This window comes from Cynocephalus volans, chromosome 2 (genome assembly GCF_027409185.1).
Source record: "Cynocephalus volans isolate mCynVol1 chromosome 2, mCynVol1.pri, whole genome shotgun sequence".
Classification (NCBI taxonomy): domain Eukaryota; kingdom Metazoa; phylum Chordata; class Mammalia; order Dermoptera; family Cynocephalidae; genus Cynocephalus; species Cynocephalus volans.
Window position 1 is genome coordinate 198,442,188 of NC_084461.1, and position 26,684 is coordinate 198,468,871.

At 39.3% G+C, this 26,684-nt stretch overlaps 1 protein-coding gene across 1 annotated transcript in view; it reads left to right on the forward strand.

The window, feature by feature from the left end:
- CORO1C (coronin 1C) overlaps window positions 1-26,684 on the forward strand; it is a 74,719-nt gene that overhangs the window by 18,287 nt on the left and 29,748 nt on the right. Inside the window, exon 2 of the mRNA XM_063085524.1 lies at window positions 10,613-10,812. Coding sequence (XP_062941594.1) covers window positions 10,618-10,812 — 195 coding nt within the window. The 5' untranslated portion in view covers window positions 10,613-10,617. The remainder of the gene's footprint in view (window positions 1-10,612; window positions 10,813-26,684) is intronic.

The window sequence follows — 26,684 nt, forward strand, 5'->3', positions numbered from 1 at the left end:
GAGGTAGACCTTATTTTTACTGGTTGTTGGTTAAGATCTTCACTCGACATGTAAAGAACATTTCAATTGTTTTTTGTTTCCTTAGATGTTAAGTGTTAATGAATATTAGTTATCAGCTTTTAGATTTTCTTTATTTGAAGGCAAAAACAGGTATATATTATGTTTATTGAAAATTTATTATTAAAGTTATTGGACAGTTAAGATCTAACCCATAATCCTCTTTTTTGGCCTTCAGTATCACCTAGAAACTTGGGTGGGGAGACAACTGTTCATAAGAGATTTCAACCAACCCCCAGAGAGAGCATCTCTCATTGCCTTTCACAGGCATATATATTTATTGGAAACATGGGTAGGGTGATAAATTGCATCTTATAAGGCCTTAAGTAAGGTTTGTAATTCCCACATTTTGGGGGAGTTATTTGTTTTTGTTTTGGCAACTGGCTGGTACAGAGGTGGAACTCTGGACCTTGGTGTTCTCAGCACCATGCCCTAACCAACTGAGCTCACAGACCAGCCCTTTTCAATCTTTGTTGTTCTTGTTGTTGTTTTGGTGGCTGGCTGCATTTTGTGGAAATTAAAAACCATGTTGTATGGTCTCCTATCTAAAGTCAATTTATTTTGAAATTTGTAAACATTTCTTTGATTTCCTTAGTGAATAACACATCTGCTCTGCTACATCATCTCCCTTTTTATTAATGAGATGATTCTACAATTGCAAAGAAAGGTCCTATGCAGTTTTAAGAATTAATACTTGAAAGACCTAATGAGAAGGCAAATTCTTGTTCCCTGACAAGACATTTAAAATTGTATCTAGTATTTCCGTAGACTTTGTGCCTATTGACTTAGTTCAGGATTTTTTCATTTATTCTATTTGATGTAATTGAGAATTAGATTCTTTTATAAAATGCTCTGGTTTTGAGGGACACTTTAGTTGTTTAATTTGTGGTTTGATCAATTTGGGGCAAGATATCTAATAGAAGAACTTCTAAGTTTGACGATACGACATCTTAATTTGGAAATTTACAGCTGGACATTTTTTAAGTTGATGAAATACTAATACCTCTTTTAAGGTATTAAAAGTGCTGGCACCTCTTTTAAGAAGAGGGGAAAGAGGGGAGTTTTTGGTTTTGGAATAGTTCCCGTTTCCGTGCAGGGATCTGAACCCTTGACCTTTGTGTTTTTTCCTTTGGAGAGAAATTAAAGTGTAGTAAATACCATGCTGAGGTGGGACAACATAAAATTAAAAAGGGTCCTTGATTAACTGATGCTGGTTATCTTATATGAAAGTTATACTCTTAGCCCATAATCAATAGCAAATTGATTGAGTTTTTCTCTTTGAGTAGGGAAACCTATTAGTGGGCTCTTAAATAATAATTGCTAACATTTATTAGACAGATTCTATGCTAAGCACTTCGCAGATTTTTAAAAAATACAGTTTTATTGAGGTATAATTTACAAAATCATACAATTGACCCATTTAAAATGTACAATTTAATGGTTTTTAGTATGTTCACAAATATGTACAACCATTCCCGCAGTCAATTACAGAACATTTTCATTACTTCAGGAAGAAACCCTGTACCCTTCATCTGTAGCTATCGCTTCCTATCCCCCTATTTCCCTCCTACCTTCTAGCTCTAAGCTATTACTAATCTACTTTCAGTCTCTATAGATCTGCTTATTCTGGACTTTCATGTACATGGAATGACAATATTTGGATTTTTGTGACTGACTTTTTTCACTCTTAATAATGTATTCAAGGTTCATTTAAGTTGTACCATGTATTGGTAGGTACTTCACTCCTTTTTATTGATGAATAATGTGCTGTTATATAGATAATATCACATTTTGTTTATCCATTCGTCCAATGGATAACCAACATTTGGGCTGTTTTTACCCTTTGGCTATTGTGAAAAATGCTGCTATGAACATTCATTTACAAATATTTGTTTGACTACCTGTTTTCATTTCTTTTGGGTACGTATCTAGGAGTGGAATTGCTGGGTCATATGGTAATTCTATGTTTAATTGTTTGAGGAAGTTCCAGACTTTTCTGAAGCAGCTGCACCATTTTACATTCCCACCAGCAGTGTATGAGGGTTGTGATTTTTCTATATTTTCATCAATTCTTGTTAATTTCTGGAAGTCTCTAGGATTTTAATCATCCTACTGGATGTGAAGTGGTCTGTCATTGTGTTTTTGATTTTCATTTCACAATGACCAGCATCTTTTTATGTGCTTACTGGACATTTGCATATCTTTTTTGGAAAATGTCTGTTCAAGTCCTTTGATCAATTTTAAGTTCGATTATTTGTCTTTTCGTTATTGGGTTGTAGGAATTCTTTATATAAGATGGAGTTTGGATGTGTTGTCCCTCCAGAACTCATGCAGAAATCTGATCGCCAATGTGGAAGTGTTGAAAACTGATTGAGTCATGGGGATGGATCCCTCATGAATGGATTAATGCTTTCCCTGGGGGAGGGGGGATTAATGAGTGAGTTCTTGCTCTATTAGTTCCCGTGAGAGCTGGTTGTTTAAAAGACCTGGCACCTCTCTCTCTCTCTCTCTCTTTTTTTGGTTCCCCTCACCACATGATCTGCTTGTATCCACTGGCTGCCTGTTGCTTTTTGCCATGAGTAGAAGTAGCCTGAGGCCCATGCCAGATGCAGCTATCCCAGAATTGTAAGCCAAATAAACCTCTGTTCTTTATAAATTACCCAGTTTCAGGTATTTCTGTTATAGCAACACCAATGGTCTAAACAGAAAATTGGTACCAGGAGTGGGGTGTTGCCATACAGATACTTGAAAATGAAGATGCACCTTTGGAACTGAGTATTAGGCAAAGGTTGGAGGAGTTTGGAGGACTTAGAAGAAGACAAAAAGATGAGGGAAAGTTTGGAACATTTTAGAGATTGGTTAAATGGTTGTGACCAGAATACTGATGAAACGTGGACAGTAAAGGCCAAGTGGATGAAGAGGTCTCAGATAGAAATGAGGAACTTATTGGGAATTGGACAAAAGATAACCCTTGCTACACAACAGCAAGGAACTTAGCTGCATTGCGCTTGAGCCCTTGGACTTTGTGGAAGTTGTAACATAGGAGTTGTGAACCAGGGTATCTGGCAGAAGAAATTTCTAAGCAGCAAAGCATTAAGGAAGCTGCATGGTTACTTCTAACAGCCTACTCTGAATTGTGGCAGCAAAGGCATGATGTAAAGCCAGAATTTAAAAGGGAAGCAGATAGTAGTGTTTTGGAAAATTTGCAGCCTGGCTGTGTGGTAGAGAAGCAGGGAGCAGGAGAAAAATGCAAGGGTGAGGCAGATAAACTGTTTACTAAAGACATTATCTTGATGCTGAGGCAGCCAGATGCTAATAACCAGGACAATGAGAGAAAAGCTCTGCAGGCATTTCAGAAGTCTGGAAGGGCTCCCCTCCCATCACAGACCTTGAGGCTTAGAAGGACTGAGTTGTCCTGGAAGCCTGACAGACGTGGGGTGCAGCTGCCCTCGGGAACCTGCTCCCTGCATCTCAGCTGCTCTGGCTGGAGCAGCCCTGCCTCAAACAGCCCCATGTGTGGTTCATGCAGCAGCTCTGGAGAGTAGAAGCCTGAAACCTCCGTGGTGTCCATGTTGTGTTAAGTCTGCAGGCAGGCAGGACATGAGAGCAGTGGAGGCATGGCAGCCTCCACCCAGATTCCAGAGGATGTATAGAAAAGCCTGGGGGCCCAGGCAGAAACCTGCCACAGTGGCTGAGCCACTGCAGAGGCCATCTACTAGAACAATGTAGAGCAGAAAAGTGGGGTTAGAGCCCCCACAAAGAGCCCCCACCAGGGAAATGTCTAGTAGAGGCAAGGCAGCAGGGCTGCCACCAGGACCCCAGAACTGCAGGGTCACTAGTAATGTGCAACATAGGCCTGGAAAAGCTGCAGGCACCAATGCAGCACACTGGACTGTGCCTGGCAGAGCTATGGAAATGAGGCTGCCCAATGCTTTGGGGGCCAAATACCCAATTGTGCCCAGGATGCAGGACTTGGAGTCAAAGAAGATTATTTTGGAGCTTTAAGATGTAATGTCTGCCCTGCTGGGTTTTGGACTTGTTTGGAGCCTATTTCTTCTTTCTTCTGGTCTATTCCTTCCTTTTGGAAGGGGAATGTGTACCCAATGTCTGTTCCACCCTTGTATCTTGGCAGTAGATAAATTTGGCTTTGATTTTTACAGGTTCACAGCTGGAAAGAATTTTGCCTTTGGTCTCAGATGAGACTTTGGACTTTGGACTTTTAAGTTGGTGCTGGAACAAGCTAAGACTTTTGGGACTATTGGGATGGAATAATTGTATTTTGTGTGTGAGAGGAACATGAGTTTTGGGGAGCCAGGGGTGGAATGATGGAGTTTGGATTTGTTGGCCCCCCAAAACCCATGAGGAAATCTGATCCCCAGTGTGGCAATGTTGGAAACTGATTGAGTCATGGGGGCAGATCCCTCATGAATGGATTAATGCTCTCCCTGGGTAAGGGGGATTAATTAGTGAGTTCTCACTCTGTTAGTTCCCATGAGAGCTGGTTGTTTAAAAGACCTGGCACATCTCTCTCTCTCTCTCTCTCTCTCTCTCTCTCTCCTCACCATATGATCTGCTTGTACCCACTGGCTGCCTGCTGCTTTCTGCCATGAGTAGAAGCAGGCTGAGGCTCATGCCAGATGCAGCTGTCCCAAAATTGTAAGCCAAATAAACCTCTGTTCTTTATGAATTACCCAGTTTCAGGTATTTCTGTTATAGCAACACAAACAGACTAATACAATATATTCTAGGTACAAGTGCATTATCAGATACAAAATTTGCAGAAATTTTCTCCCAACTGGGTTGTCTTTTCATTTTCTTGATGGTGTCCTTTGAAGCACAAAAGTTAAAAAAAATTCTTTTTATGTTTTGTTTTGTTTTTGTTTGTGCTGAAACCTAGAAGTGAACTGAAGTTTTAAATTTTATTGGAGTTTATCTACTTTTTGTTTTGTTGTTTGTGCTTTTGGTCTTATATTTAAGAATCCTTTGCCAAATCCAAAGCTATGAAGATTTACTCTTATGTTTTCTTCTAAGAATTTTATAGTTGTAGCTCTCATATCTGGGTCTTTGATCCATTTTGAGTTAATTATTCTATATGGTATGAGGTAAGATTTAACTTCATTCTTTCTTATGTGGCTATTTAGTTGTCTCAGCACCATTTGTTGAAAAGACTTTTCTTTCCTCTTCAGACGGTCCTGGCACCCTTGTTGAAATTACTTAACCAAAGATATATAGGTGTACTTCTGGACTTTCAGTTCTATTCCATTTATCTATGTCTATGTTCCAGAACCACACTGTCTTGATTACTGTTGCTTTGTAATAAGTTTTGAAATCAGAAAATATGAGTCTTCCTAATTTATTCTTGAAAACAATGTTGTTTGGTTATTTTGGGGTCTCTTCCATTCCATATGAATTTTTGAATCAGTTCATCAATTTCTAGTAAGAAATCAGCTGGGATTCTGATAAGAATTGCATTGAAACTGTATCCAGTTTGAGGGATATTTCCATCTTAACAATGTTCAGTCTTCTGGTCCTTGAACATGGGATTTCTTTCCACTTATTTATGTCTTCTTTAATATCTTTCAGCCTTGTTTTATAGTTTTCAGAATACAAGACTTTCACCTCCTTGGCTAGGTTTATTGATAAGTATTTTATCTATTTATTCATTTTGATGCTGTTGTAGGTGGAAGTGTTTTCTTAATTTCATCTTTGAATTGTTTGTTATGAGTGTATAGAAATATGATTGATTTTTGTATATTTATCTTGTATCCTGCAGCCTTGCTGAGCTTACTAGTTCTAATAGTTCTTTTAGTGAATTTCTTAGGATTTTCTATATATAAGCTCATGCCATCTGCATACAGAGATAGTTTTACTTCTTTCTTTCCAATCTGAATGTCTTTTATTCCCTTGTCTTGACTAATCACCCTAGCTAGAAACCTGTAGTACAGTACTGAATAGAAGTGGTAAAAACAGACATCTTTGTCTTGTTCCTGATTTTAGGGAGAAGCATCTTTCACCATTGAATATTGAGTTAGCGCTGGATGCCTTTTATCAGGTTGAGGAAGTTTCCTTCTATTCCTAGTTTGTTGAGTATTTTATTATGAAAGGGTGTTAACTTTTGTCAAATGCTTTTTCTGGGTGTGAGATGATTGTGTGTATGTGTGTTTATTCTATTGCTATGGTGTGTTACATTAATTGATTTTCAGATGTTGAACCAACCTTTCATAACTGGGATAAATCCCACTTGGTCATGGTGTATAATTCTTTTTATATGTTGCTGGATTTGGTTTGCTAGTATTTGTTGAGGATTTTTGTGTCTATGTTCATAAGAGATATTGGTCTATAAGTTTTCTTGTGATTTCTTTGGTTTTGGTATTAGGGTAATACTGGCTTCATACAATTAGTTTGGAAGTGTTTCTTCTTTTCTATTTTTTAGAAGAATTTGTGAAAAATTGGTATTAATTTTCCAAGTGTTTAATGAAGTCATCTAGATCTAGGCTTCTGTATTAGTCCCTTTTGTGTTGCTATAACAGAATACCTGAGACTGGGTAATTTATAAAGTAAAGAGGTTTATTGGCTTACGATTCTGGGACAGCTGCATCTGGCACAGGCCTCAGGCTGCTTCTACTCATGGCAGAAAGTGTCAGGCATCTGGTGGGCACACGCAGATCACATGGCTTGAGAAAGCAAGAGAGAGAGAAGGAAGGTGCCAGGATCTTTTAAACAACCAACTCTCATGGGAACTAATACAGCAAGAACTCACTACTCCCACCCCCCAGGGAGAGCATTAATCCATTCATGAGGGATCCACCCCCATGACTCAAACAGCTCCCAACACTGCCACATTGGAGATCAGATTTCTGCATGAGTTTTGGAGGGGACAACACTTCCAAACTGTCAGCTTCTTTGTCAGATATTGGTTTAAATTCTTATTATAGGTATCATTCCCTCTGTTTTATAGATGAGGAAGCTCAGGCTCAGAGGAGTTAAGTAATTTGCTAATAAGTGGCAGAGCCAGTATTTTAATCCAGATTATCTTACATCAGTTACTAGGATGATAACAACAGCTGGCATTTATTGAGTGATTAGTTTTGTGTGTCTAACCATACAAGGTGCTATAACATAGTAGTCTTCTGCCATCATCTCATCACCAAGTGCTCATTTACTGATCACTTCAGCTTTATATCCATTGTACCCATTTTCAGATAGAGAATCTGACACTTATGGAGAGTCATTGACTTGCCCTATTAAGCATGGCCAGGAAGTGAATGGTACAGTTGTGCTTCTCACTCGCAAGACTGTCAGGAGCTTGCTCTCTTAATTGCTATTCTCTGTTGTTTGCCTGGACGACCTGAGACATTCTGTGCAGCAAAAGCAGCTGTTGCCATATGTGGACAGCTGAGCCCAGATCAAGTTCAACCTGGATGTGAATGGGCTCACACTGCCCTTCAGGCTCCACTTCGACATACCTGACTCAGCACAGCACTGTGGAAGCAGTGGCTTTTCTGATGCTCTCTGTTCTGTAGCTGACATTCTACTTCCTGATTATAGCAAAAGAACCTCTATATCATTCTGCCCAGATGTAGTTATGATGAAACTAATTTGTCACTATGTAATATGGAAATGACTTTTTAAGGCATTTTACTATGTAACTCAGCCAGCAGATTTATATAGTATCTCTCAAAAAAGACAAGGCACTTTACATATTTATATCAATCTTTTATATTCATACTGGCAAGCTGCCAAAAAACAAAACAAAAAACCCAAAACAACAACCCAACAACAAAACAAGCAAAAAAAAAAAATCTTTATATTATTGTGAGTTAGATGGTATCTAATCTATTTGAGTTAAGAGGAAAAAATATTTCTATTTTTAAAGTTAGAGGCCTTCCTCAAATGTCCATTCACATTTAAAAGTGAGGCTCTAAAAGTTGACCTGATGCCTGAGTGGGTGGAGGGGCTCCTTGAGTGGTGAAACTCACTGATGGCAGTGAGTCTGATTTGCAGGGTAGGGTGGGTGGCATCTTGGTATCTTGGGAACCAGGAGGTACAGGGGGCTGGAGACCTCCCTGTGCAGAACTCTGTTGCCAGCGTGACACCTGCTTACACCTGTGCTGGGTGTCATCCAGGCTGGGGCTCCTCTTCTGGCTTCTGGGGAGGGGCGGGCCGGTCCTCCAGTTGTGCAGCCCTGGAGGGAGGGGTTCGGGTGTCTAGGTGCTCCTAATTCAGACTTTCAGTCAGTTATCTCTGCAGCCCCTCTCTCACATCCTTGTCTTTAGAGAAGTGCAGTTTCTCTTCTGAGTGCTCTTGGTATTCACAGTGGGCCTTGGCTTCTTTCTTGTGAGCTCCTCCTGAGACACTCAGCTGAGTGGAGAACACCCACATTTAATCAATTACATGTACACGACAACTTTCCATCTTCCAAGATTTTGTCACATTTGCCCTCTTGTAGGCTCCTTTTCAGTTCTCTTATCCTTTGGTGTTTATACCTGCTTTTATACTGTCATCTTCTTAGTATTTCAGGAAGGATTGGTATTTCTTTTGTAAATTTGTGTTTCTTTTGTGAATTACCTCTTCATGTCCTTTGCCTAATTTTCTGTTCGGTTTTAATTGTACGAATTTGTAAGAACTTTATATATGAAGGATATTGACTCTTTGACATGGTGCTATCCTTGTTTCTTCTATGTTAACTTTTAAAACATTTGCTGTAAGATGTGGTGGGGATTTCAGCTTTTGTAACTTGTACAGATGGTTGTGTAGGGAAATGGATCATGCGACCAGCTGGCTGTGCATTGGCTTATTGTATGGATGTGTTTTCATCTTGGTTTTTACCACCTCATGGAAGCTGTCTTATCTAACTCGTGCTTATCTAACTCATACCATTTCACAAATGAAAGACCCTGGCCAAATGTAAGCATGTCATTTGCCATCTTTTCTACCAAGTGTTCAAGCTGTATGGTCCTGGTAGTCAGCTGGAGAGGCCTAGCAACATCTGGGCCAAGTAACACAGATGTTCAGTTGCCTGCCCCTTGGCTTCCTCAGCCTAGCCACATGTCCCAGCACTGGAGAGAGGCTGCTTTTGCACATGACTTGGAAGGGTAGAAGGAGGATCTGGCAAAAATAAATTCCCTCTCTCTGTATTTAGCCATGGGCCCAGGGCCATGAGGAAGGGAATTAGAGGAAAGAAATTAGCAGCAGCCCACCATGTGTCCCATCTGGCATATGTGGATAGGTGGTAGCCCTTCTCTGTACATGGGGATCGGGTTTTCAGCTGAGTTGTCCAGGTTTGACCGTGTTCTGTTTCTACTTAGGTTTCGTCTAGGCTCCTTCTAACCAAATCCTGTAGTAGCAGATAAAAAAATTACATTGGTTGCACTCTAGAAAACCTTAATCAGGCAAGGGTTGGTCATCCTAAAGCACAAATCTTGCAGTGTACATGTCTATCAGATAATCTAGTAAATTTGGAGTTTGAATTGACCCATGAAGAAGCCCAGGAACCCAACTCTGTGTCACTTCCCCTCCCCCCAGATTCCCTGGTTTTCTCGGGAAGTGGCTGTGGTGAATGATCAGCCCTGATGTGAAAAAACCCATTCTGGTTTCATTTCCTCTCCAGAATCGTCCCTGCATTTTTCCTTTCCTCTGTCCAACTGCTACTGCCTTATCATTCCAGGCCTTTCTGAGGCCTGGTTTACTGTCACAGCTTCCTAGCCCAGTACCTAGCTTTTAGCTTCTTTCTGTCTAATCCGTCCAGCTATTACCAGACTTACCGGCATCCTATATATCACTTTGATCACATTGCTTTCTATTTAAATACTTGCCTCTCTTTTCCAAGACCTGGCTCTTGATCCATTCAGCTGCCTTAGGCTGATTTTTCCTGTTTCTCACCACATAGCACCTCAGCATTGGGCTGTTTAGTACTGGGTTGCTCTGATAATTATGTCTGTGTTAGAAGGAGATTTAGAGGGCTCTTGAAGACAAGGGTGGTTGCATGTCTCTTGAATTCCTTACTACACACAGTTCTTGTGGAAATGCTCTGGGGAGCAAGGCACAGCCTCGGCAGAGTACTGATGTCTGGGGAAAATGTTTAAAAACTGAAAAATTACCTTGGCAGGCTGAGGAAAATGCCACAAAATCATAACTTGTTTTAAGGCTTTCTTCTGCTTCACATCTACCAAATAACTTCACTTTGGAGTTTCCTCATCTGTAACTATAAAAGGGAGTGAATTATCTGTCAGTTCCCACCTAACCCTGAAAGGCTAATTTTCCTTTACTCTTTGCCTTAATCTTTCTCCTGAAATTAAAACTGGTGATGTGTTTCTGGATCTTGAATTAGGAATTTTTCATTTCTAAATGTGTAATTCTTTCCCTGACGCATTTTGCAGTTTTCTCTGGGTATGTGCTGCTAAAGGAAATTTGGATTTGCAATTTGGCTACTTTTTAGGAGAGCAGACAAAATGCCATACCATTCTGTTTTTCCTACTTGGAGCTTTTCATTTGTAATAGTAAAGCTTTCAGTTTGGTGCATATTTCTAACATAATTCTTGCTCTTCCTCTGCAGACACGATGAGGCGAGTGGTACGACAAAGCAAGTTTCGGCATGTATTTGGACAAGCAGTGAAAAATGACCAGTGCTATGATGACATCCGGGTTTCCCGTGTGACCTGGGATAGTTCCTTTTGTGCTGTCAATCCCAGATTTGTTGCCATAATCATAGAAGCGAGTGGGGGAGGAGCATTCCTCGTGCTGCCTTTGCATAAGGTAAGTAATTTGACCTTCCATTCTGTTAGACACCCTCTGGTAGTCTCCATATTTTTTCTGTTAATAGATCGACAGTTCATTAAGAATTGTGTGTTTGCTGAGACCATTAGACTCTGATGTAATTGAGGTTAAGTTCCATACGCCTTACTAACCACATCAGTTTTTCTCTAACAGAAAATCATTAAACAGAATGGTGACCTCTGTTCTGGGCGTGCCCTTTGTGGATGAAAAAAATTATTATAATGGTGCTTTGAGCACAGGCAGGCATAGGAATTTTATGATTTGGCTTACAGTCATCCACTTTTCAGAAAAGTTTCTCTTTTGGAGTTCAGTTTTAAAACAGTTATGTTTTTACTCCAAAGTAAAGTTTTAAAAACAGTTATATTTTTAAATGAGTATAAATTTGTAAGGTGATGTTCCCTTTTTTTTGTAAAGTCATGGGGACTGAGACTTTTTGGCTTTTTAAATAGCAATGAAACGAGAGCTCAAGAAAATGTTCCAAAACAATACAGATTTCAGTTCTGGACAGTAATAAGTTTTAGCATTGGATTTAAACAGTGTTAACAAGGTAGAAATCGTGGCTTTTTACTGAGAGTTGCTCAGTGGGTATTTCAACTTCACTGGGTTTCCAAGTTCTTTCTCCTTACTTTATCCTCCTGGAGACCCTGCTCCAAGATGGGAGATAAGATAGGAATTTTTGCTTTTGCTGACCAATCATGAATACTACAGATCAAAATCTGCATTTACTTTATCAGCAAATCCCAGATTTGCAAATAATAATGAAGGGAAAAAAAAAACATGAAGAGAGCCTGGAAGCAGTTGTTTTTTAGTTAGCTTTCAGGAGGAAAATGAGTTTGATGAGTCCTGAGCTCTAATGATAAGGGTTCAGCGTTGGTGAGGATGCGGATGTTGAGTCACATTACAGCTGTTTCCACTCTGCTAAAAACAGTGGGGGAAGTGGATCCCCTGTGTCTGAGCCATGCACAGTAGAGGTACACCTCATCATAATGGACCATATGATCCTGAAAGTGGACACAATAAAGTGATTTTCAAAGTATTGTTTCCCATTATATTTTGATGTTTTTTCCTTGGGAAAACTCTCATTGGGAAAACTTCCAATTCTCTTGTACTTTTTTTCAGAGATGCTCATGACTAACTTGTTTTATTTTAACATCTGATTTTTACTTTAGTGGGCAGATCGATCTGATATTACACAGTAGAATTATCTCACTACAGCAGTAGGGAGAAGAATGCCTTTGGGGAACAAATTTTATAAGTGTTTTCAAATGCACCTTCTTATTGGCAAAGGTGAATCTTTTCAATAAATTGAAAATTGTATGAGAGAATCTTTTATTAAATTGAAAATTATTTTCTACTTGGATACTTTTATTTCTGTGGAACAAATTGCTTTTGAGTGGCAAATAAGTATATTATAGTATTGTAACTGTACTTAACTGATTTTGGAGTTGGGGTTTGAACTTAATGTCAGTTGCATTTGGTCTTCACAACTTTTGAGTTTATTTCTTCACCAAGAACAAAGAGGAGCATTTGGAAACTTGACTTTTCACTGGTGGGTTTTATTGTTGCCAGCTGAGAAGACAGCCACAGCTTGTCAACCCAAATCAAGCATTGGAGCGCCACAATCTGTTTTGGAGTTAAGAGATTTTATTTCCCCTTTTATAGACTGAGGGATCAATTTAAGACTTTTTTTTTTTCTTTGGAGAAATGGAACAAGCCAATTGAGAAGCCCAAAATAAACTTTTGAATGGTTAATTTTCCACTGAATTCAGACAGTTTATTCACAAAAGGCTCTCTGAGTTCGTCTCTGCTTTTACAAACCGTGGGAAACTTTAAATTTCACTTATACCATTTAAGGGAGACCTATATGCAGTTCCTAAGCTAACTGGTCTTATGGTTTGGTTTTACTTGCATAAAATTGTCTACACTTAATATGTTTTGGTATTTTGCTCTTTAACCAGCCTTACAGGAGTTAGGATAGAATAAGTTGCTCTGAAAATTATCATGCTTGAAGTGTTGGTTTTTGGAGGAGCCTTGAGGGCCTTTCTTTCCCAGGCTGTAATACTGCCTGTGTCATTTTACTCCTTAAATATTAATTCGTTTTGGAGGAAGTGACATTGGTATAAACTAAGCCTAGTAATAGCCATTGAAAATAAGGTTAATACCTGGGGTTATTGACTTCTGTAATTGTTAGGCTCACATGTACTGTACTATGTGAGATTTTTATGTATTGAAATGTGTGTATTTAGCTGTTGGCATCACTGTGGTGAACAGGAAAGGAGATGGGTTTGGGAGTGGAGCTGCGGAGTTCAGTCCTGGCTTGGTCACTGGACATGGATGTGTCCCTCTATCCTTCTGCTCTTACATATCTCTCTCTGTTAACATGAGGGACTGTATTATAAAAGTGATTTTCTGCCTTGGTGTGATTCTAGATGATATCAGAAATATTTCTTATCTCCTATGGTTCTCAGTTATAAAGCGATTTCTAATACAGCTAGTTTGGTACCCAAGAGTCAGCAAAGAAAACACTGTTGTTCCATTTTTCCCCTTCTTAGTTCATTGCTTAACTTTGGAAAGTAGTTGCCTTTTTACTTGTGGCTGCTTTTCCACCAGTGCCAAGGCTGAACCCAGCATAGAAGAGTGGTCTTGTCATCCTTCTAGACAGTCTTGTGTCTGGGGAGCTCTCAGAAGGATCTGCTGTGGTGGTAGGGCCTGGCCCATGAGTCCTAGAGTGTCAGGTGAAACTCTTTTCTTCCTAAGTCTCAGTCCCTACCTAAGATGCTGGCCGATCACTGGGGCATCAGTAGCTGTTAGAACTATCTTCCATGTTGTCAGGAAACGTACACCTCTTTCTTCTTTATTGGGCTGACTGTCATCTTGATGTCTACCTTATAAATTTTGGTATAATCATGAATATTTAAATAAGGATTATACGTTTTACATTTTTTTACAGATGACATTTGATTTTTTGTTTTTTTGTGGGGGGTGGTGGTTGGTTCTATTTTATTTTATTTTATTTTTTTATTTTTTAAAGTTTATTTATTAATTTTTTTTTTTTTTTAACATTCTATGATGTTGGTGTGGAGTAGCTGAAGGGGGAGGGGGAGGGGAATGAAATATGGTGGGGAAGGAAATATGGTGGGAGGAAGGAGGAGCAGAGTTGAGGCCTGTGGCAGCCCCCTCATTCCTGCATGGGAGACCAGGGGGCTTCCAGTGGTGGCCTGGTCATTGCTGAGCTTGGTGCAGATGTCAGAGGAGTGTGGCTGAAGCCCTCGTCCTCCCTACTGCCCCAGCTCTGAAGCCTCCTGTGGTGGCTCGGTGGTCATCTCTGGGCTGGTTTTGATTGTTTGTATAATACAAGCAGTCTTGTTTTTCGATATTGTTCTTTGACTATTCACATGTGATTAGTTGGTCTGATCATCTGTAAGCTGAGTGCCTGCTGTGTGCCAGCATCTCTGCACTTTAGGAGCAGTTGCATCTAGTTTTTGTTGACATCAGTATCCTAATCTCCTCCAGAAAGCATCCTAGCGGATTGCTGGTACTGAGGTGTTTGTCTCCTCTTTAGAAGTGCAGACTTGAAGAAGAAATATGATTGGGATTCCAAGTACATGATCAACCCATTAGTCCTAGTACAGAGCTCTTTGCCCTGGAAAAGAGATTCCTACAACTTCAGTTGTGAAACTTTCACTTCAGTGAAACAGTTTTGTAATATGGTGCTGCTTTTGTTTAAAAACAAAGAAAAACCAAATTCCCAAATATAATATGAAGTTATGTTTGAAATCAAGATAGCAAGAAATTATGCTCTAGCTGTGTCTTAGGCTCTAGTACATGTTAATAGCAGCCTGGAATTATTCTAAACTTGAACCTTAAGAGATGGGTATTGTTTTTTATAACTGTCCCAGGGGCTTCTGATAATGTTTTTCCTTTTTGGTTTCTGGTTTCAGCTAGGCAGGTTGGTTTTGGTGATGCTTTGGGGGGGGGGGTCTCTGTACTTATTAATATTGAATATGCAATACTGATCTTAAGGTGGATCATGACCCTTTCAGAAAGGCTCCCAATTTAAAAATATGGCTTTCATGAATTTCTCTTGAATGCTAGTTAGTGTCAGCAGTAAATAGGGCTTATTATTGCAACCTCTTGAGGCTTGTGGTTAGAATATAAATAAATTAGACGGGATCTCTTTTTTTCCAGGACTTCAAGTCTAAAAATGGAAAAAATAATAGGGACAAATACATTAAAACCCAAACACATGCACAAGCTCACATGTAAGCACAGACACATACAAATACGTGCACACACAGCAAGCAGCACACTTAAGAATGAACGTATGTTTATTTTCAGCATATCATTTATGAGGTTTTTGTTAGGAAGGTTTTATTAGAGAGAGTGAGATTTTAAGGGGCAGCTGTTGGAGGAACACGGGAAGTACTCAACCCTGAGGTGGGGTGATTTAGATTAGCACACGTGATTCCTTTCTCTTTTTAATGCTTCTGTCATGTTGTAGCATGCCACTCTGCCATGACTTTTCAAGGTGCGGCTTATTACATTTTCTTATTCTTTAGTCTTCCAGAGGATGAATAATGAAGAGCAGTCTTACTGAACACAATTTGGCTTTGTGGTTTTGGCTATGAGGGATATTTTTTTTTCTTGCCACAACTGCACAAGCTGCCTTGTCTCAAGAGCACACAGGTATTCAGCCCCCTGTGTAGTCTACCATGTTGGCATGAATAAGCCTCTCGTTTGTGGAGTAATCACACTCATGATGTGAGACTGAGGCATTCTTTCCCTATTGTGAACAGTGGAGGCTCAAGCGCACACACATACTCTCTTCAGGTTACAGCAGACCTGTAAATTCTGCCTTAAATAAATAAGGGTGGGAGGAGTTGGTTAGAATTATATGCTGTTGATCTGACATCCACTTGGATGGAGAATGCACTGGTTGGCTCCTGTTTTTCCTGATTACTTTCTGCCTTCCTCCCTTGACTGTTCTTGTAGTGAAGCAACTTCGGTGTATTGGAGTGATGGCTAATTTCATCTTCGCATTAACTGCCTGGGAGGGAGCTGTGCTGTGGACCATGATGGGATGAGTGTGGCCAGGTCTCTGTTAACCTTTTGGGTCACTTCCTCTTCCTCTTTCCTTCTAGCTCCTTTTTAGCTACACACTACCTTCTTATACACAGTTACATTTCTCCCATTTCATATTTTAGGAACTATTTGGTAGAATATTTGGGATCTTGCTTTAAGAACTATCTTTTCAACTCATTACCAATCTTTTTCAACTAGGGTTTTGTGAAAGAATTCAGCCCTACAGAAAATCATTTGAATGACTATTTTCTTAGTTCTCCCAAGGATCGTACATTGCTAGTGCCTTCTAGATGTATAGGAGAGAAATTAATTCATTACAGGTAATAGCTGCCTTAGGACATCAGGAGTTAAATCTCTTACTGAACCTGGGTTGACCAGGGCTGTTTTAGAGTTTCTGTCATGTTTATCAAGGAAGACATCTTGATTCATTTAGTCAGTATTCTAAGTGCCTAATGATGATACTTGGTGGTCTCTTCTTACTGTTCAATATCCAGCTCAAATGTTACCCCTGACTTGCTGAGACAGAGGAAATCATCCTTTGGATTCTCTTAGTTGCTTGTCTATCCCCCTAGTGCCACAGGCTGCATTATCACATTGTACCATATAGTAGTCCCCCCCTTATCTGTGGTTTTGCTTTCTGAGGTTTCAGTTACCCTCAGTCAATTGAGGTCCGAAAATATTAAGATATTTTGAGGGAGGGAGAAAGAGAGACCATATTAACATAACTTTTATTACAGTATATTATTATAATTTTTTTATTATTATTGTCCTTAATCTCTCACTGTGCCTAAATTATAAATTAAACTTTATCACAGATATCTATGTATAGGAAAAAACATAGCTTATACAGGGTTTGGTACTACCTGCGGTTTCAGGCATCCACTAGGGGTCTTGGAACGTATCTACAGCAGATAAAGGGGAGACTACTGTAATTATTTTCTTATCCACTTAGCACATGGGGAGAGTGGTTAGAATTGTATGCTTTTGATCCCTTGACTTGGATGGAGGATGCAAACTGGATGTCTAGTTGTATGGTAGCATTTTGTATGGTTTCTCCAAATTCTTACTGTGTTGTGGTAGGCAGCCTTCCAGATGGGCTCCAGAGATTCTCATCTCTTGGTATTCATGCTGTTGTGTGGTTCCCCCCTAACTGAATAGGGCTGACCTGTGTAACTACAGGATATGGTGGAATTGATGGAGTGTAACTTCTGAGGCTAGGTCATAAAAAGCTACTGGCTTCCACTTTGTCTTTTTTGGAGCTGCCATGTCATGACGACACTCAAGCAGCTCTGTAGAGAGGTCCAAAGGACCTCCTGCCAACAGCCAGCCCCATTACCAGCCATGGATTGAGCCATCTTGAAAGTTTATTCAGATGACTGCATTCCTGATGACATCTCAGCTCATGAGAGACCCTGAGCCAGAAGCACTCAGATAAACTGTTTTTGAACTCCTCATCCTTGGAAACTGTGAGACAATGAATGTTTATTTTAAGCAACTAAGTTTTAGGGTAACTTGTTAAGTTGCAATTGATAACAAATACGTGTATTGTCAGACTCTAGTACTTGACTCTTAATGTTAGTTCATATGGTGCATGTATGAGTAACTCACAATTTTAGTTCACACAATTTATGTATGAGTAACTCAAAACTACCAAGACGCCTAAAAGGTGATTTTGAGCACTGTTTTTCCACTTCCTCTTTAAAAAGTCTGTATAGATATTAAGACTTATAAATAAGTCTTAAATAAGTAATTGAGGGATCCTGTGCAGAAGCAAGAGAAAGTTCTGTTCTGTGGCAAGATTTTGTTATCCTGTGTTCCATGCTGCCTTCATATAGCCTAAAATATGTGTTATAAGATCATAGTCACTATCTTATGTTTAACTCCAATGGTATTAGGAAAAAGTCTGGAATGTTAATATTGATGGGACTAAAGGTAATTTTTATTTTCTTCTTTATAATTACCAGTACTTTTTCCAAAATACTTTGCAATGAACTTATTACATACAAAGATTATTTTTAAAAAGCAATATCAGAACATATATGAAGGAGTAATTGTTGCTTAAGCTTTAGTGGAATTTAAAACAGTACTTGAGTGCCGGCCTGTGGCTCACTTGGAGGAGCGTGGTGCTGACAACACCAAGTCAAGGGTTAAGATACCCTCACTGGTCATGCTTTATATAAAAAATAAATAAATAAAACATACTTAAAAAAAGTTACATTCATTATTCACATTCCCATTCCTTAGACATTTGGGTGCCTGCTCTGTGCCAGGACCTGTGCTGGGTTCTTGCTTTGAAATGCTTCAGTAGCAACTGCATTTGATCTCTCCAATGGGGAGCTTTGTGTATGCATAAAGTGCTCTGACGCTGCAATGAAATGAGTTCCACCTATGGGGAGGAAGGCAAGAAAGCCATCACAGAAAGGGTTCTGTTTGAATTCAGGTTTCTCCTGTGTATGGACGTAGAGATGGAACAGAAGAGAAGCTCAGCCAATTTGCTAAACTGATAAGTTAGAAGAAGTGCTTTTTTCCCAGGAGGACAAAGAACAAGGTGGTAGCCACATTTCTCCAGGATCTCTGAGAGATTAGGCTGACTTTTTTAGTATCGGAGGAATAGGATCTTTGATTGTTGTGGGATCAAATCATTTATGCATTGTGTAAACTAACATTATGAGTCAAAAGGAGCTTATGATAGCTTTTTGACAGAAAATCACACATTTCTTGGTTCTTTCTTTCCTTCCCTTCCAGTGTGAATTGTGCAGAATTCATATTTTCTTTGATTGTTATGTGGGGAAGAACCTGAATAAGCACTGTGAGTGAGGATCTGCTTTTTAGGATCATTGTGATAACTGGATCAATGTGGCATCTTTCCTGTGTATCATCTTCAGGAAAAAGCATTGACATCTGTCATATTCATAAAAATGAGAATCCAAAATGACATCAGATTGTGCTTGAAGGTCCCCTTCATAAACAGTGTCTCAGGTTTTGCACTTGTTAAAGCTTCTATCATTTCTGTGTTCTATTGTTTCAGAAATCGGAACTCAGATTGAGTGATTGCCCAAGACTGTGGGGTCTTTTGTGGAATACAACTTAGGTCTCTGAGTCTTTATTTGATTTGTTCATGTATATTTTTTATGAATTTTTTTTTTCTATTGAGTGAGAGAGATTTTTCTGGTATAGAAACTGGTCTAATTAACACTAATCCTTTGTATACTTCTCTGGAATTGGAAAGCTTAATAATAAAAACACTAGCTTGTCAGGGCTTTGATTCTGTCAGCTTGGAAAATTGTCTCAAGGCATGGAAAGTACTTTTTTGGTCTATACCATGCCTTGTGAGGAAACAGCGGCTGTGATGACATCGCAGCAATTCACATTTGAGGGCTTCCTTTAAGTGCCAGGCACCATGCTGGTAAGTGCCTTCTTTCATGGGCTAGTTCAAAAGGAATGGCAGTCTCCTGATGGAGCTTTTCTGTGTGATCTATAGTCACTGCCAGCACCTGCTGGATTTGCATTGGCTGTATCTCCGCTTTACTATACACTGCTGATAGGCAATTTCCATTCCTGCAAATAGCAGTGCTCCATTTTCGACAGGGGTAGCAGTGTTGGTAGCCCTTTGTACAGATGTGGACATTTAGCATCTGGTAGCTTTGGTGTTAGGGGTAGGGGATTTTATTCAGTGTTAGTGTCCTGATGTGTTGTGGGGTGCTCATTCACTGCCTCCTGAAATAGGTCCTGTCTGATGCCCAGAGCACCTTAAACTGTCAAGTGTATGGGCTGTGAGAAGCTGGAGGATGGAAGGGGAGGGCACCAGGTGCAGAACAATGGCTTCCAAATTATGTCACTAGCTGCCAGCCACGCTAACACTGCACGGCCTCATTACCACATGAAGTGCCACAGAAGGGCCTTTTCATTTTCTTCTAGTGACTGTTTTCCACAGTCTTGCTGGAGGCAGGAAGGGGGGATACCCCACTCACCCCCAGTTAACAATGGAGCACAAAGTCCCAGCAGAAGGAACCTCACAATGTACCCTGGGGCTATTTTTGATGACAGTGAGTGGCTGTGACTCACTGTAAGTGTGCCCTGGCAAATGACGGTTTCCACCCTCCCCTCACCCCTCTGCCTCCCCTGGAGATGAGCAGGCAGCCTGTTCTTTGTGAATTTCCTTGGCCAGCTTCTGCTGCTGCTGCAGTTCACTGATATGTCCACAGCAGCCGGCCCGCAGGCCTGACAGGGCTCTGACAGTGGTTTTTACCATATATGGCCATCAGAGCTCTGTGGCTGTCAGCTGGCCAGGATAATTTCCTTCCTTTGCTTTGATTGGCTGCCTATGGCTCAGAGGATGGTGGGATCTGGGAGTGTGTGAAGAGAAACCACGGAGTCAGAGTCAAGTGCAAAGAATGTTTAACTCTTTCCTGGGTTTCTCGAGACCACGTGTCCATGCTGAGCACTCAGGCAGGTGCTGCTGGCAGAAGCCCTCAGTGTGTAAATGGGATAACCCCAGTCTGGGAGAGCGGCTGTCTCTCAGTCTAAGAAAGGTTTCTGAATACAGTTTACTCTGAAATAGACTCAAAGTGTAATGAACAAATTTCTGCAGTTATGATTTGTCCAAACACCACCTTATAACCATGTAGCATACTGTCTGTTCCTGCCAAGTTGAGTAGTTAGGGGTGGCACCTGAGTTGCCTCCAGGGAGGACTGAGCTGGGAAGGTGAGGGATGCAGCACATGTCTGCTTTCACTGAGGAATGGGGACTTGGGTTTCATTTCTGGCTGAGCTTTAAGTCATGAGTAAATGATCCAAGCTTTGAAATGATGAATATGCTAATTACCTTATTTTTATCATCACACGTTGTATATATGTATTGAAATATAACTCTGTACCCCATAAATATATACAATCGGTACATGTCAATTAAAAAAAAATAATGTTAAAAAAAGATACAGGCTACTAAATTGGGTCTATACTCCAGTCCTCTTGCCTTTTTACAACTGCTATAAGATATGAACTGCCTCAGCCATGGAGCCCAAGGCATTTACCTTAAAAAAAAAATTGTAATATTTTTCTGTTTTTTCATGACAATGAGGGTGGATTTTCATTCTGAGGCTTGTGGATAAACCAGTGCAGAGCTGCTACTGGAAGGAGTATCCCTGGAGTTCTCCTACATTCACAGAAGGTCTAAGAGGAGAAATCTCCAGTGTCATTTGCTTACTACAAGGAATTAGGCAACCAGTTACTTTCCTTTCTGATTTGCTATTGAATGCTTTAATTTCCTATATTGATTTACATCTGTAGTTCTTTTGCTTTTCAGCTTTTGGTTTCAAGCTGAGTAATTTTTTTTATTTGTTTGTTTTTTGTGTTTTTTTGATGGCTGGCTGGTATGGGGAACTGAACCCTTGACCATGGTGTTATAACACTGTGCACTAACTAACTGAGCTAACTGGCAAACTCTCAGGCTGAATTTTATTTTGACTAAGTTCTACCTCATCTTGGTTTCCTGGTTTCTGTTTGTTCTCAACCCAGAAGCATCATATGGAATTACTTGTCTGCATTGATGAGCAGGAAGTATTAGGTTTTCACTTTATAAATTTTTTAAGTTAGGAAGCTAGGAAATATAGCCTCTCTGGTTGCTATTACATGTTTAGGCATAGTTGATTAAAGAAATGTTAACTTTTCCACTTTTGTGTTTCTGATAATAAAATATTCATAGTTTTACAGTACTTCCCTCAAGTTCTTAGTGGACTTTAAATATGGTCTATTCAATATTAAACCCAGTTTTTAGAGAGGACCTGCAATGCTAAAATTATTTGCATGGCATTTTTCACTTCTGCCCAAAAAGCCTGTTCTTTTTCACTCAACAGGCAGGCGAAGTCTGTACAGACCATACTGCCTCTCCTGGCAGCTTGAGTTGCTAGCTTACCTTACCTTACAGGGTAACTCAATCTTATGTTTTATTCCAGAGCACCTGCTCTTACCCCCAAGGTTAGTGTTTCTGGTTTCCTTAAAGTAAAACCTCCTCAGAATGTTTTATTCCTGGTCCATGGGCTGTCACTCTCAGTGATCTGTCTGTCAACAGGTCATATATTGTGTGCATTAATCTTTTTGGTCTGCAGAATCCTTGTCTTGTTATCCATGCCACTCCCCCCGTCCCAGTACCACAATTGCTATAGCTCCTCCCTGTGGAGCAGCAGGGGTTTAAGAGATTCTAACAGAACATGTATCCACATAAATAATACTGTCATAAGAAAAAGGAAGTTGGAAAAAAAAGAAAACCCACTTCAATAGATATCCTTTTTTTAACTCCTTTGAACTCTGAACAGTGTGAATGGAGCCCTTATGCTTGGGCTGAAAACTTTTCCTCTGCTTCCGAGCATATGTTTGATTTAACATTCTCCTTGCTGAAAGTTCTCAGTATATTGCCCCAAAGCCAGAAATGAGATGTTATTGAAATTTGGGTACATAAAGAAATTTTGATACTCATTTTTTAAAAAAATAAAAACCTGGATGAATAGTAGGGGTGAACAGTTTGGAAAATCTTTAACTATCTCTTGTTTCTTGAGTCAAGTAATGTAAAATGTCTTTGATTGCCTTCCCCAGGATGGGGTGGGGGCTGATTAGGCTCTTACGTCTAGGGTGGTATAACCAGTCTGGATAACAGGCACAGACAACTGCAGATTAGAAGTTGGAAAAGTATTGGGAGGTGAGACAGCTGCCTGTGCTGGATTAGATAAGGGAGACGGTGTAGAAAGCAGTCAGAACGCAACACCCTAGAAAGAAAATTCATATGATGATCTTTAGAATGTAAACTAGAAGGAGATTGTACATGGCATACCTTGAGCATCTTACAGGGGAATAGATGAATGTGTATCACTTTTTATCGTCATGGGAGTTTACGGATTAACTTTGTAAAAACATGTGTTAGAGAGTAAGCCTGCCGAGTAAAGTGTGTGTGACTTTAACAAAATGTTACATGTCTTTATTCCTGAAGAAACTAGTGATTATTAGATTGATCCTCCTTAGCACCAATTTGGTAGCCTCTCCAACCTACTATTATATTGAGCAAGCTAATGTGTGGATCAAAAACAATTCTGTGAGGAAATGAAAAATAGTCATTCCGGATGATCTTTTGTATAATACTTAAGACATACTGGAATCATTCTAATGTTGAATTTTGAGTGTTTGAGAATGGGAAAATGTCTGTGAGTACATCTGTAATATGCCATTAGCTCCTTTAAAAACACCTCCCAGAGTGTGACCCCTTTACTGAAACATCTGTGAGAAATTTTCTGTATGTGTTTGTTTGTATACATTGAAAGTTTTTTGATTGCACAGGACGGCTTTCAGTATGTAGGATGAGTGTACTTCTTAAATGTGGGTTCCTTTTTGGAATGAGTTGTAAGACAGATAATATAGATTACGCTATTAGACGTAAGTGGAAGTCGTGGTTTTCCATTAAATTGATGGAAACTATCCTTACAACTAGAAATATCATTTCTTAAGAGTTACATTGACTTGTATATGCCTAAAAAGGAATGTTTTTGCAAAGTTATTTAGATTATGAACAGCCCTTTTTAGAGCAATTAAAGTTATATATTTACTGATACTTAAATTTTGATTTTCACCTCCCTTACCTCCCTCCTGTGGCAGATGTCCATGGGAGGAAAATGTTGTCTGATTCTGTGGGTTTAGTTGAAGTATCAGTCTCCAGGAGCTCTGCTGAGTCTTTCGGCTGCTTTGGAATTTTTAAGGATTTCCCCAAACTCAAAGAAAAATGATAGAGCTGGTATCTAGAACGTTTTCTGCTACGGTAAGGGTTGCTGGCTGGAACATGGTCAAAGCCATCCCCTCAACTTGGGCCAGCCACGTGGAAATTGTGCTGTTACACCTCTCCTTTGTGTCAGCTGTACACACACTTCAGAGGCTGAATTTTCCCTTGGGCTCATGTTGCTTGGCTCTGGGCAGGCCACTGGATCTTTCAGATAATGTCTGTAAGCCAGTGTCCTGACCTATTTCACCAATGTCCCATGAGTTTATGAACTGGGCTCTGGGCCAGAGCCTTTGGGAACCTTGGTGTTGGAAAAGGTTGAAACAAAGGTTTCAAGCCTTTGAGAACTTGTTGAGTTGACTTGCTGGTAAACCCAACCACCTGGAGTTTTAGCTAGAGAGGTAAAATAAAAACTATCCTGTGGCATGTGATTGGGACTAGTAAGAGGGTACTCCGGGGGGAGGGGGGGAAGAGTGTTTGTGGAAAGGTTTGTGGAAAAATAGGATTAAAAGATAATACACATCTTTGCGTGAACTTTTTGAAGTACCTCGTAAGTGAATCAAAAAAATTATTTAAAGTGGGGAGTCTGAATGGCTGACTGTTACATTCTCAGCTAAACCTTCAATTCCATGCTAGAAAAGTGGTAATATTCTAGAAGATGCAACTGAAGTGACTTATATCCTTAATGAAACAGTGGATTGATATGTTAGTAAAAAGAAATTATAGTATATGTAAGCCTTATAAAATTGATGGGGAGGTTCTTAAAATAAGTCACCTTTTAGTCAAAAAAGATATCTAAGAGCTGGCATTAAATTCTTGTAAATCTTTCTTTTTATGCATCTCAAAAAGAAGGAAAAAAAGTTCTTGTAAACCTTTATTCCAGACTCAGCATTCATTTAAATACACTGCTTAGAGGTACAGATAAGCAGTGTTGTCACCATAGCATGTGGTGGATGTCTTTCTGAATGGCCCTTCACAATCTAGTGAATTAGACATGGATTCTTTGGTTTATTCACTGGATGATAAATGATTATGTGTCACGGGGATGGATGAGTACTGCATTCTCATTACATCCCAGTGCAGGACGTCTTTCAGAATGATGTCTCCTTATCTTTACCATATAAGGCCATTATTAGTATGGTTTCCTGCAGTCTCCATATACTTGAGCTCTCAGCAGTTTATAAGTGCCCAGCTCTGCATTTTAAATAATATATTCCCATTTTGGTGAAGTACATTGTTGTGCTTTTGTTTTGATTTGATATTGTTATGGGTAAGAAGATATTCGGAGGTACAAGCCCTTGAAAGCAAGATAGGTGATACTTGACTGTGTGTTTGTGAACATCCAGTACATGAGATGATCAATGTACATTTAAAATACCATTTTTTCCTCACACTTTCTTCTCATTTTTGTTGCTTTATCACTAGCAGATATTGTCAGTTCCCTTTCTCTTCTGCTGAACGTAGTTTGATGCTACATTCTGTTTCATTTGTTGTGAAGATTTATGATACCATCACAACCAGAGGAAGCAGCTGTTTGCATAATATCATTTTTTATTAACTCCATGTTTCTGATGGCCAGCTGCCAATAATTTTAATATTACTTTTGTGCCTTTCTCACAATCCATGGGATAGTGGAAATTTTCTTTCCTTATCCAAATCTAGTGTGGCTGGTTAGTGGTATTTTAGATATCTGCTTCTTGACTTAATCTGTGCCTTAGTTTCTTTATTTAGAAAATGTGGTAATAAAATTTCCGTATCATAAAGGTTGTGTGAGAAAGAAGATATGAAGGTCTTTAGTTGCTTCCTAGCATGTGATATAAGTATTCTAAAAGTGTTAGCTATTATTATTATTGTTATTTGTTTTGATAGAAAGGATGGAAATAGGTAGCAGTTGCCCTTTCAGTGACATTCAGGTTCCTGTGAAAATGTTGGACGATAGTATTTTTATGCTATAGACTAATCAAAGCTCAGATGGTAATGACAGAAATGCTTATTATTATTCTCAAATATCTTACTGAAGAGTACTGGTGAATAGTTATTAACTTTTAGCCAGACTTGTTTAATTTTAACTAAAAAAAGTCATTTAGTAAGCTTCTTAGTATGTAATTAACAACAGCTAGTACTACTACTTCCAGATTCCTCTTAAAATTACTTTGTATCTGAGCAAAAGCTCTTCATAGCCCAGATTGAAAAAAGTAATTTGGTGTTCTTGGAAATTAGTTGAGAGTTCAGTATTAAATTTTGCCATCAAGAATGCCAAATGTGGTTTGCTGGGGAGAGCCTAAGAATGCAAAGACCCTGAGATAAAATAAAACAATTCAAGGAGAAAAACTTTTTTCCTTGAGAGTAATACATTTTAAAAATGTGTGGTTAATAATGATACATTGGTGTGTTTCTCAACTTTATTTTAATTTTTTTTCTTTTTTTCTTTTTTTTTTGTCTTTTTGGTGACCGGCTGCACCGCGCACCGCGCTCAGCCAGGGAGCGCACCGGCCATCCCTATATAGGATCCAAACCCGTGGCGGGAGCGCTGCTACACTCCCAGTGCTGCACTCTCCCGAGTGCACCACGGGGCCAGCCCCAATTTTTTTTTTTTTTCAAAATAGGAAACATCAAACAAAATAACGGCACTCATGTAATCACCTACAAGATTCAACAGATACTAATATTTTGCCATGTTTGTTTCATATCTCTCTTTTTTGGAAAAAAATAATAAAGTATAACAGATGTAGCTAAAATTTCATTCCCATTTTTTCTTTTCTCCTTCCCCAGAGGTAATCATTTCCTTAAATATGTATTATATTTTTGTATTTTTTAGTGCATGTGTATCTTATCTATAACATACACTTTTATTTTGTGTGTGCGTGTTGAACTTTCATGTAAATAATGTTTATTCCCTTATGGAAGGACAGTGAAATTGCTTCCGCTTTTGCCACTGTTTCTATTGGTGCTGCAATAAATATTCTTGTGCAAAATATTGGGAGCATTTCTCTCATCCAGACCACCTAGA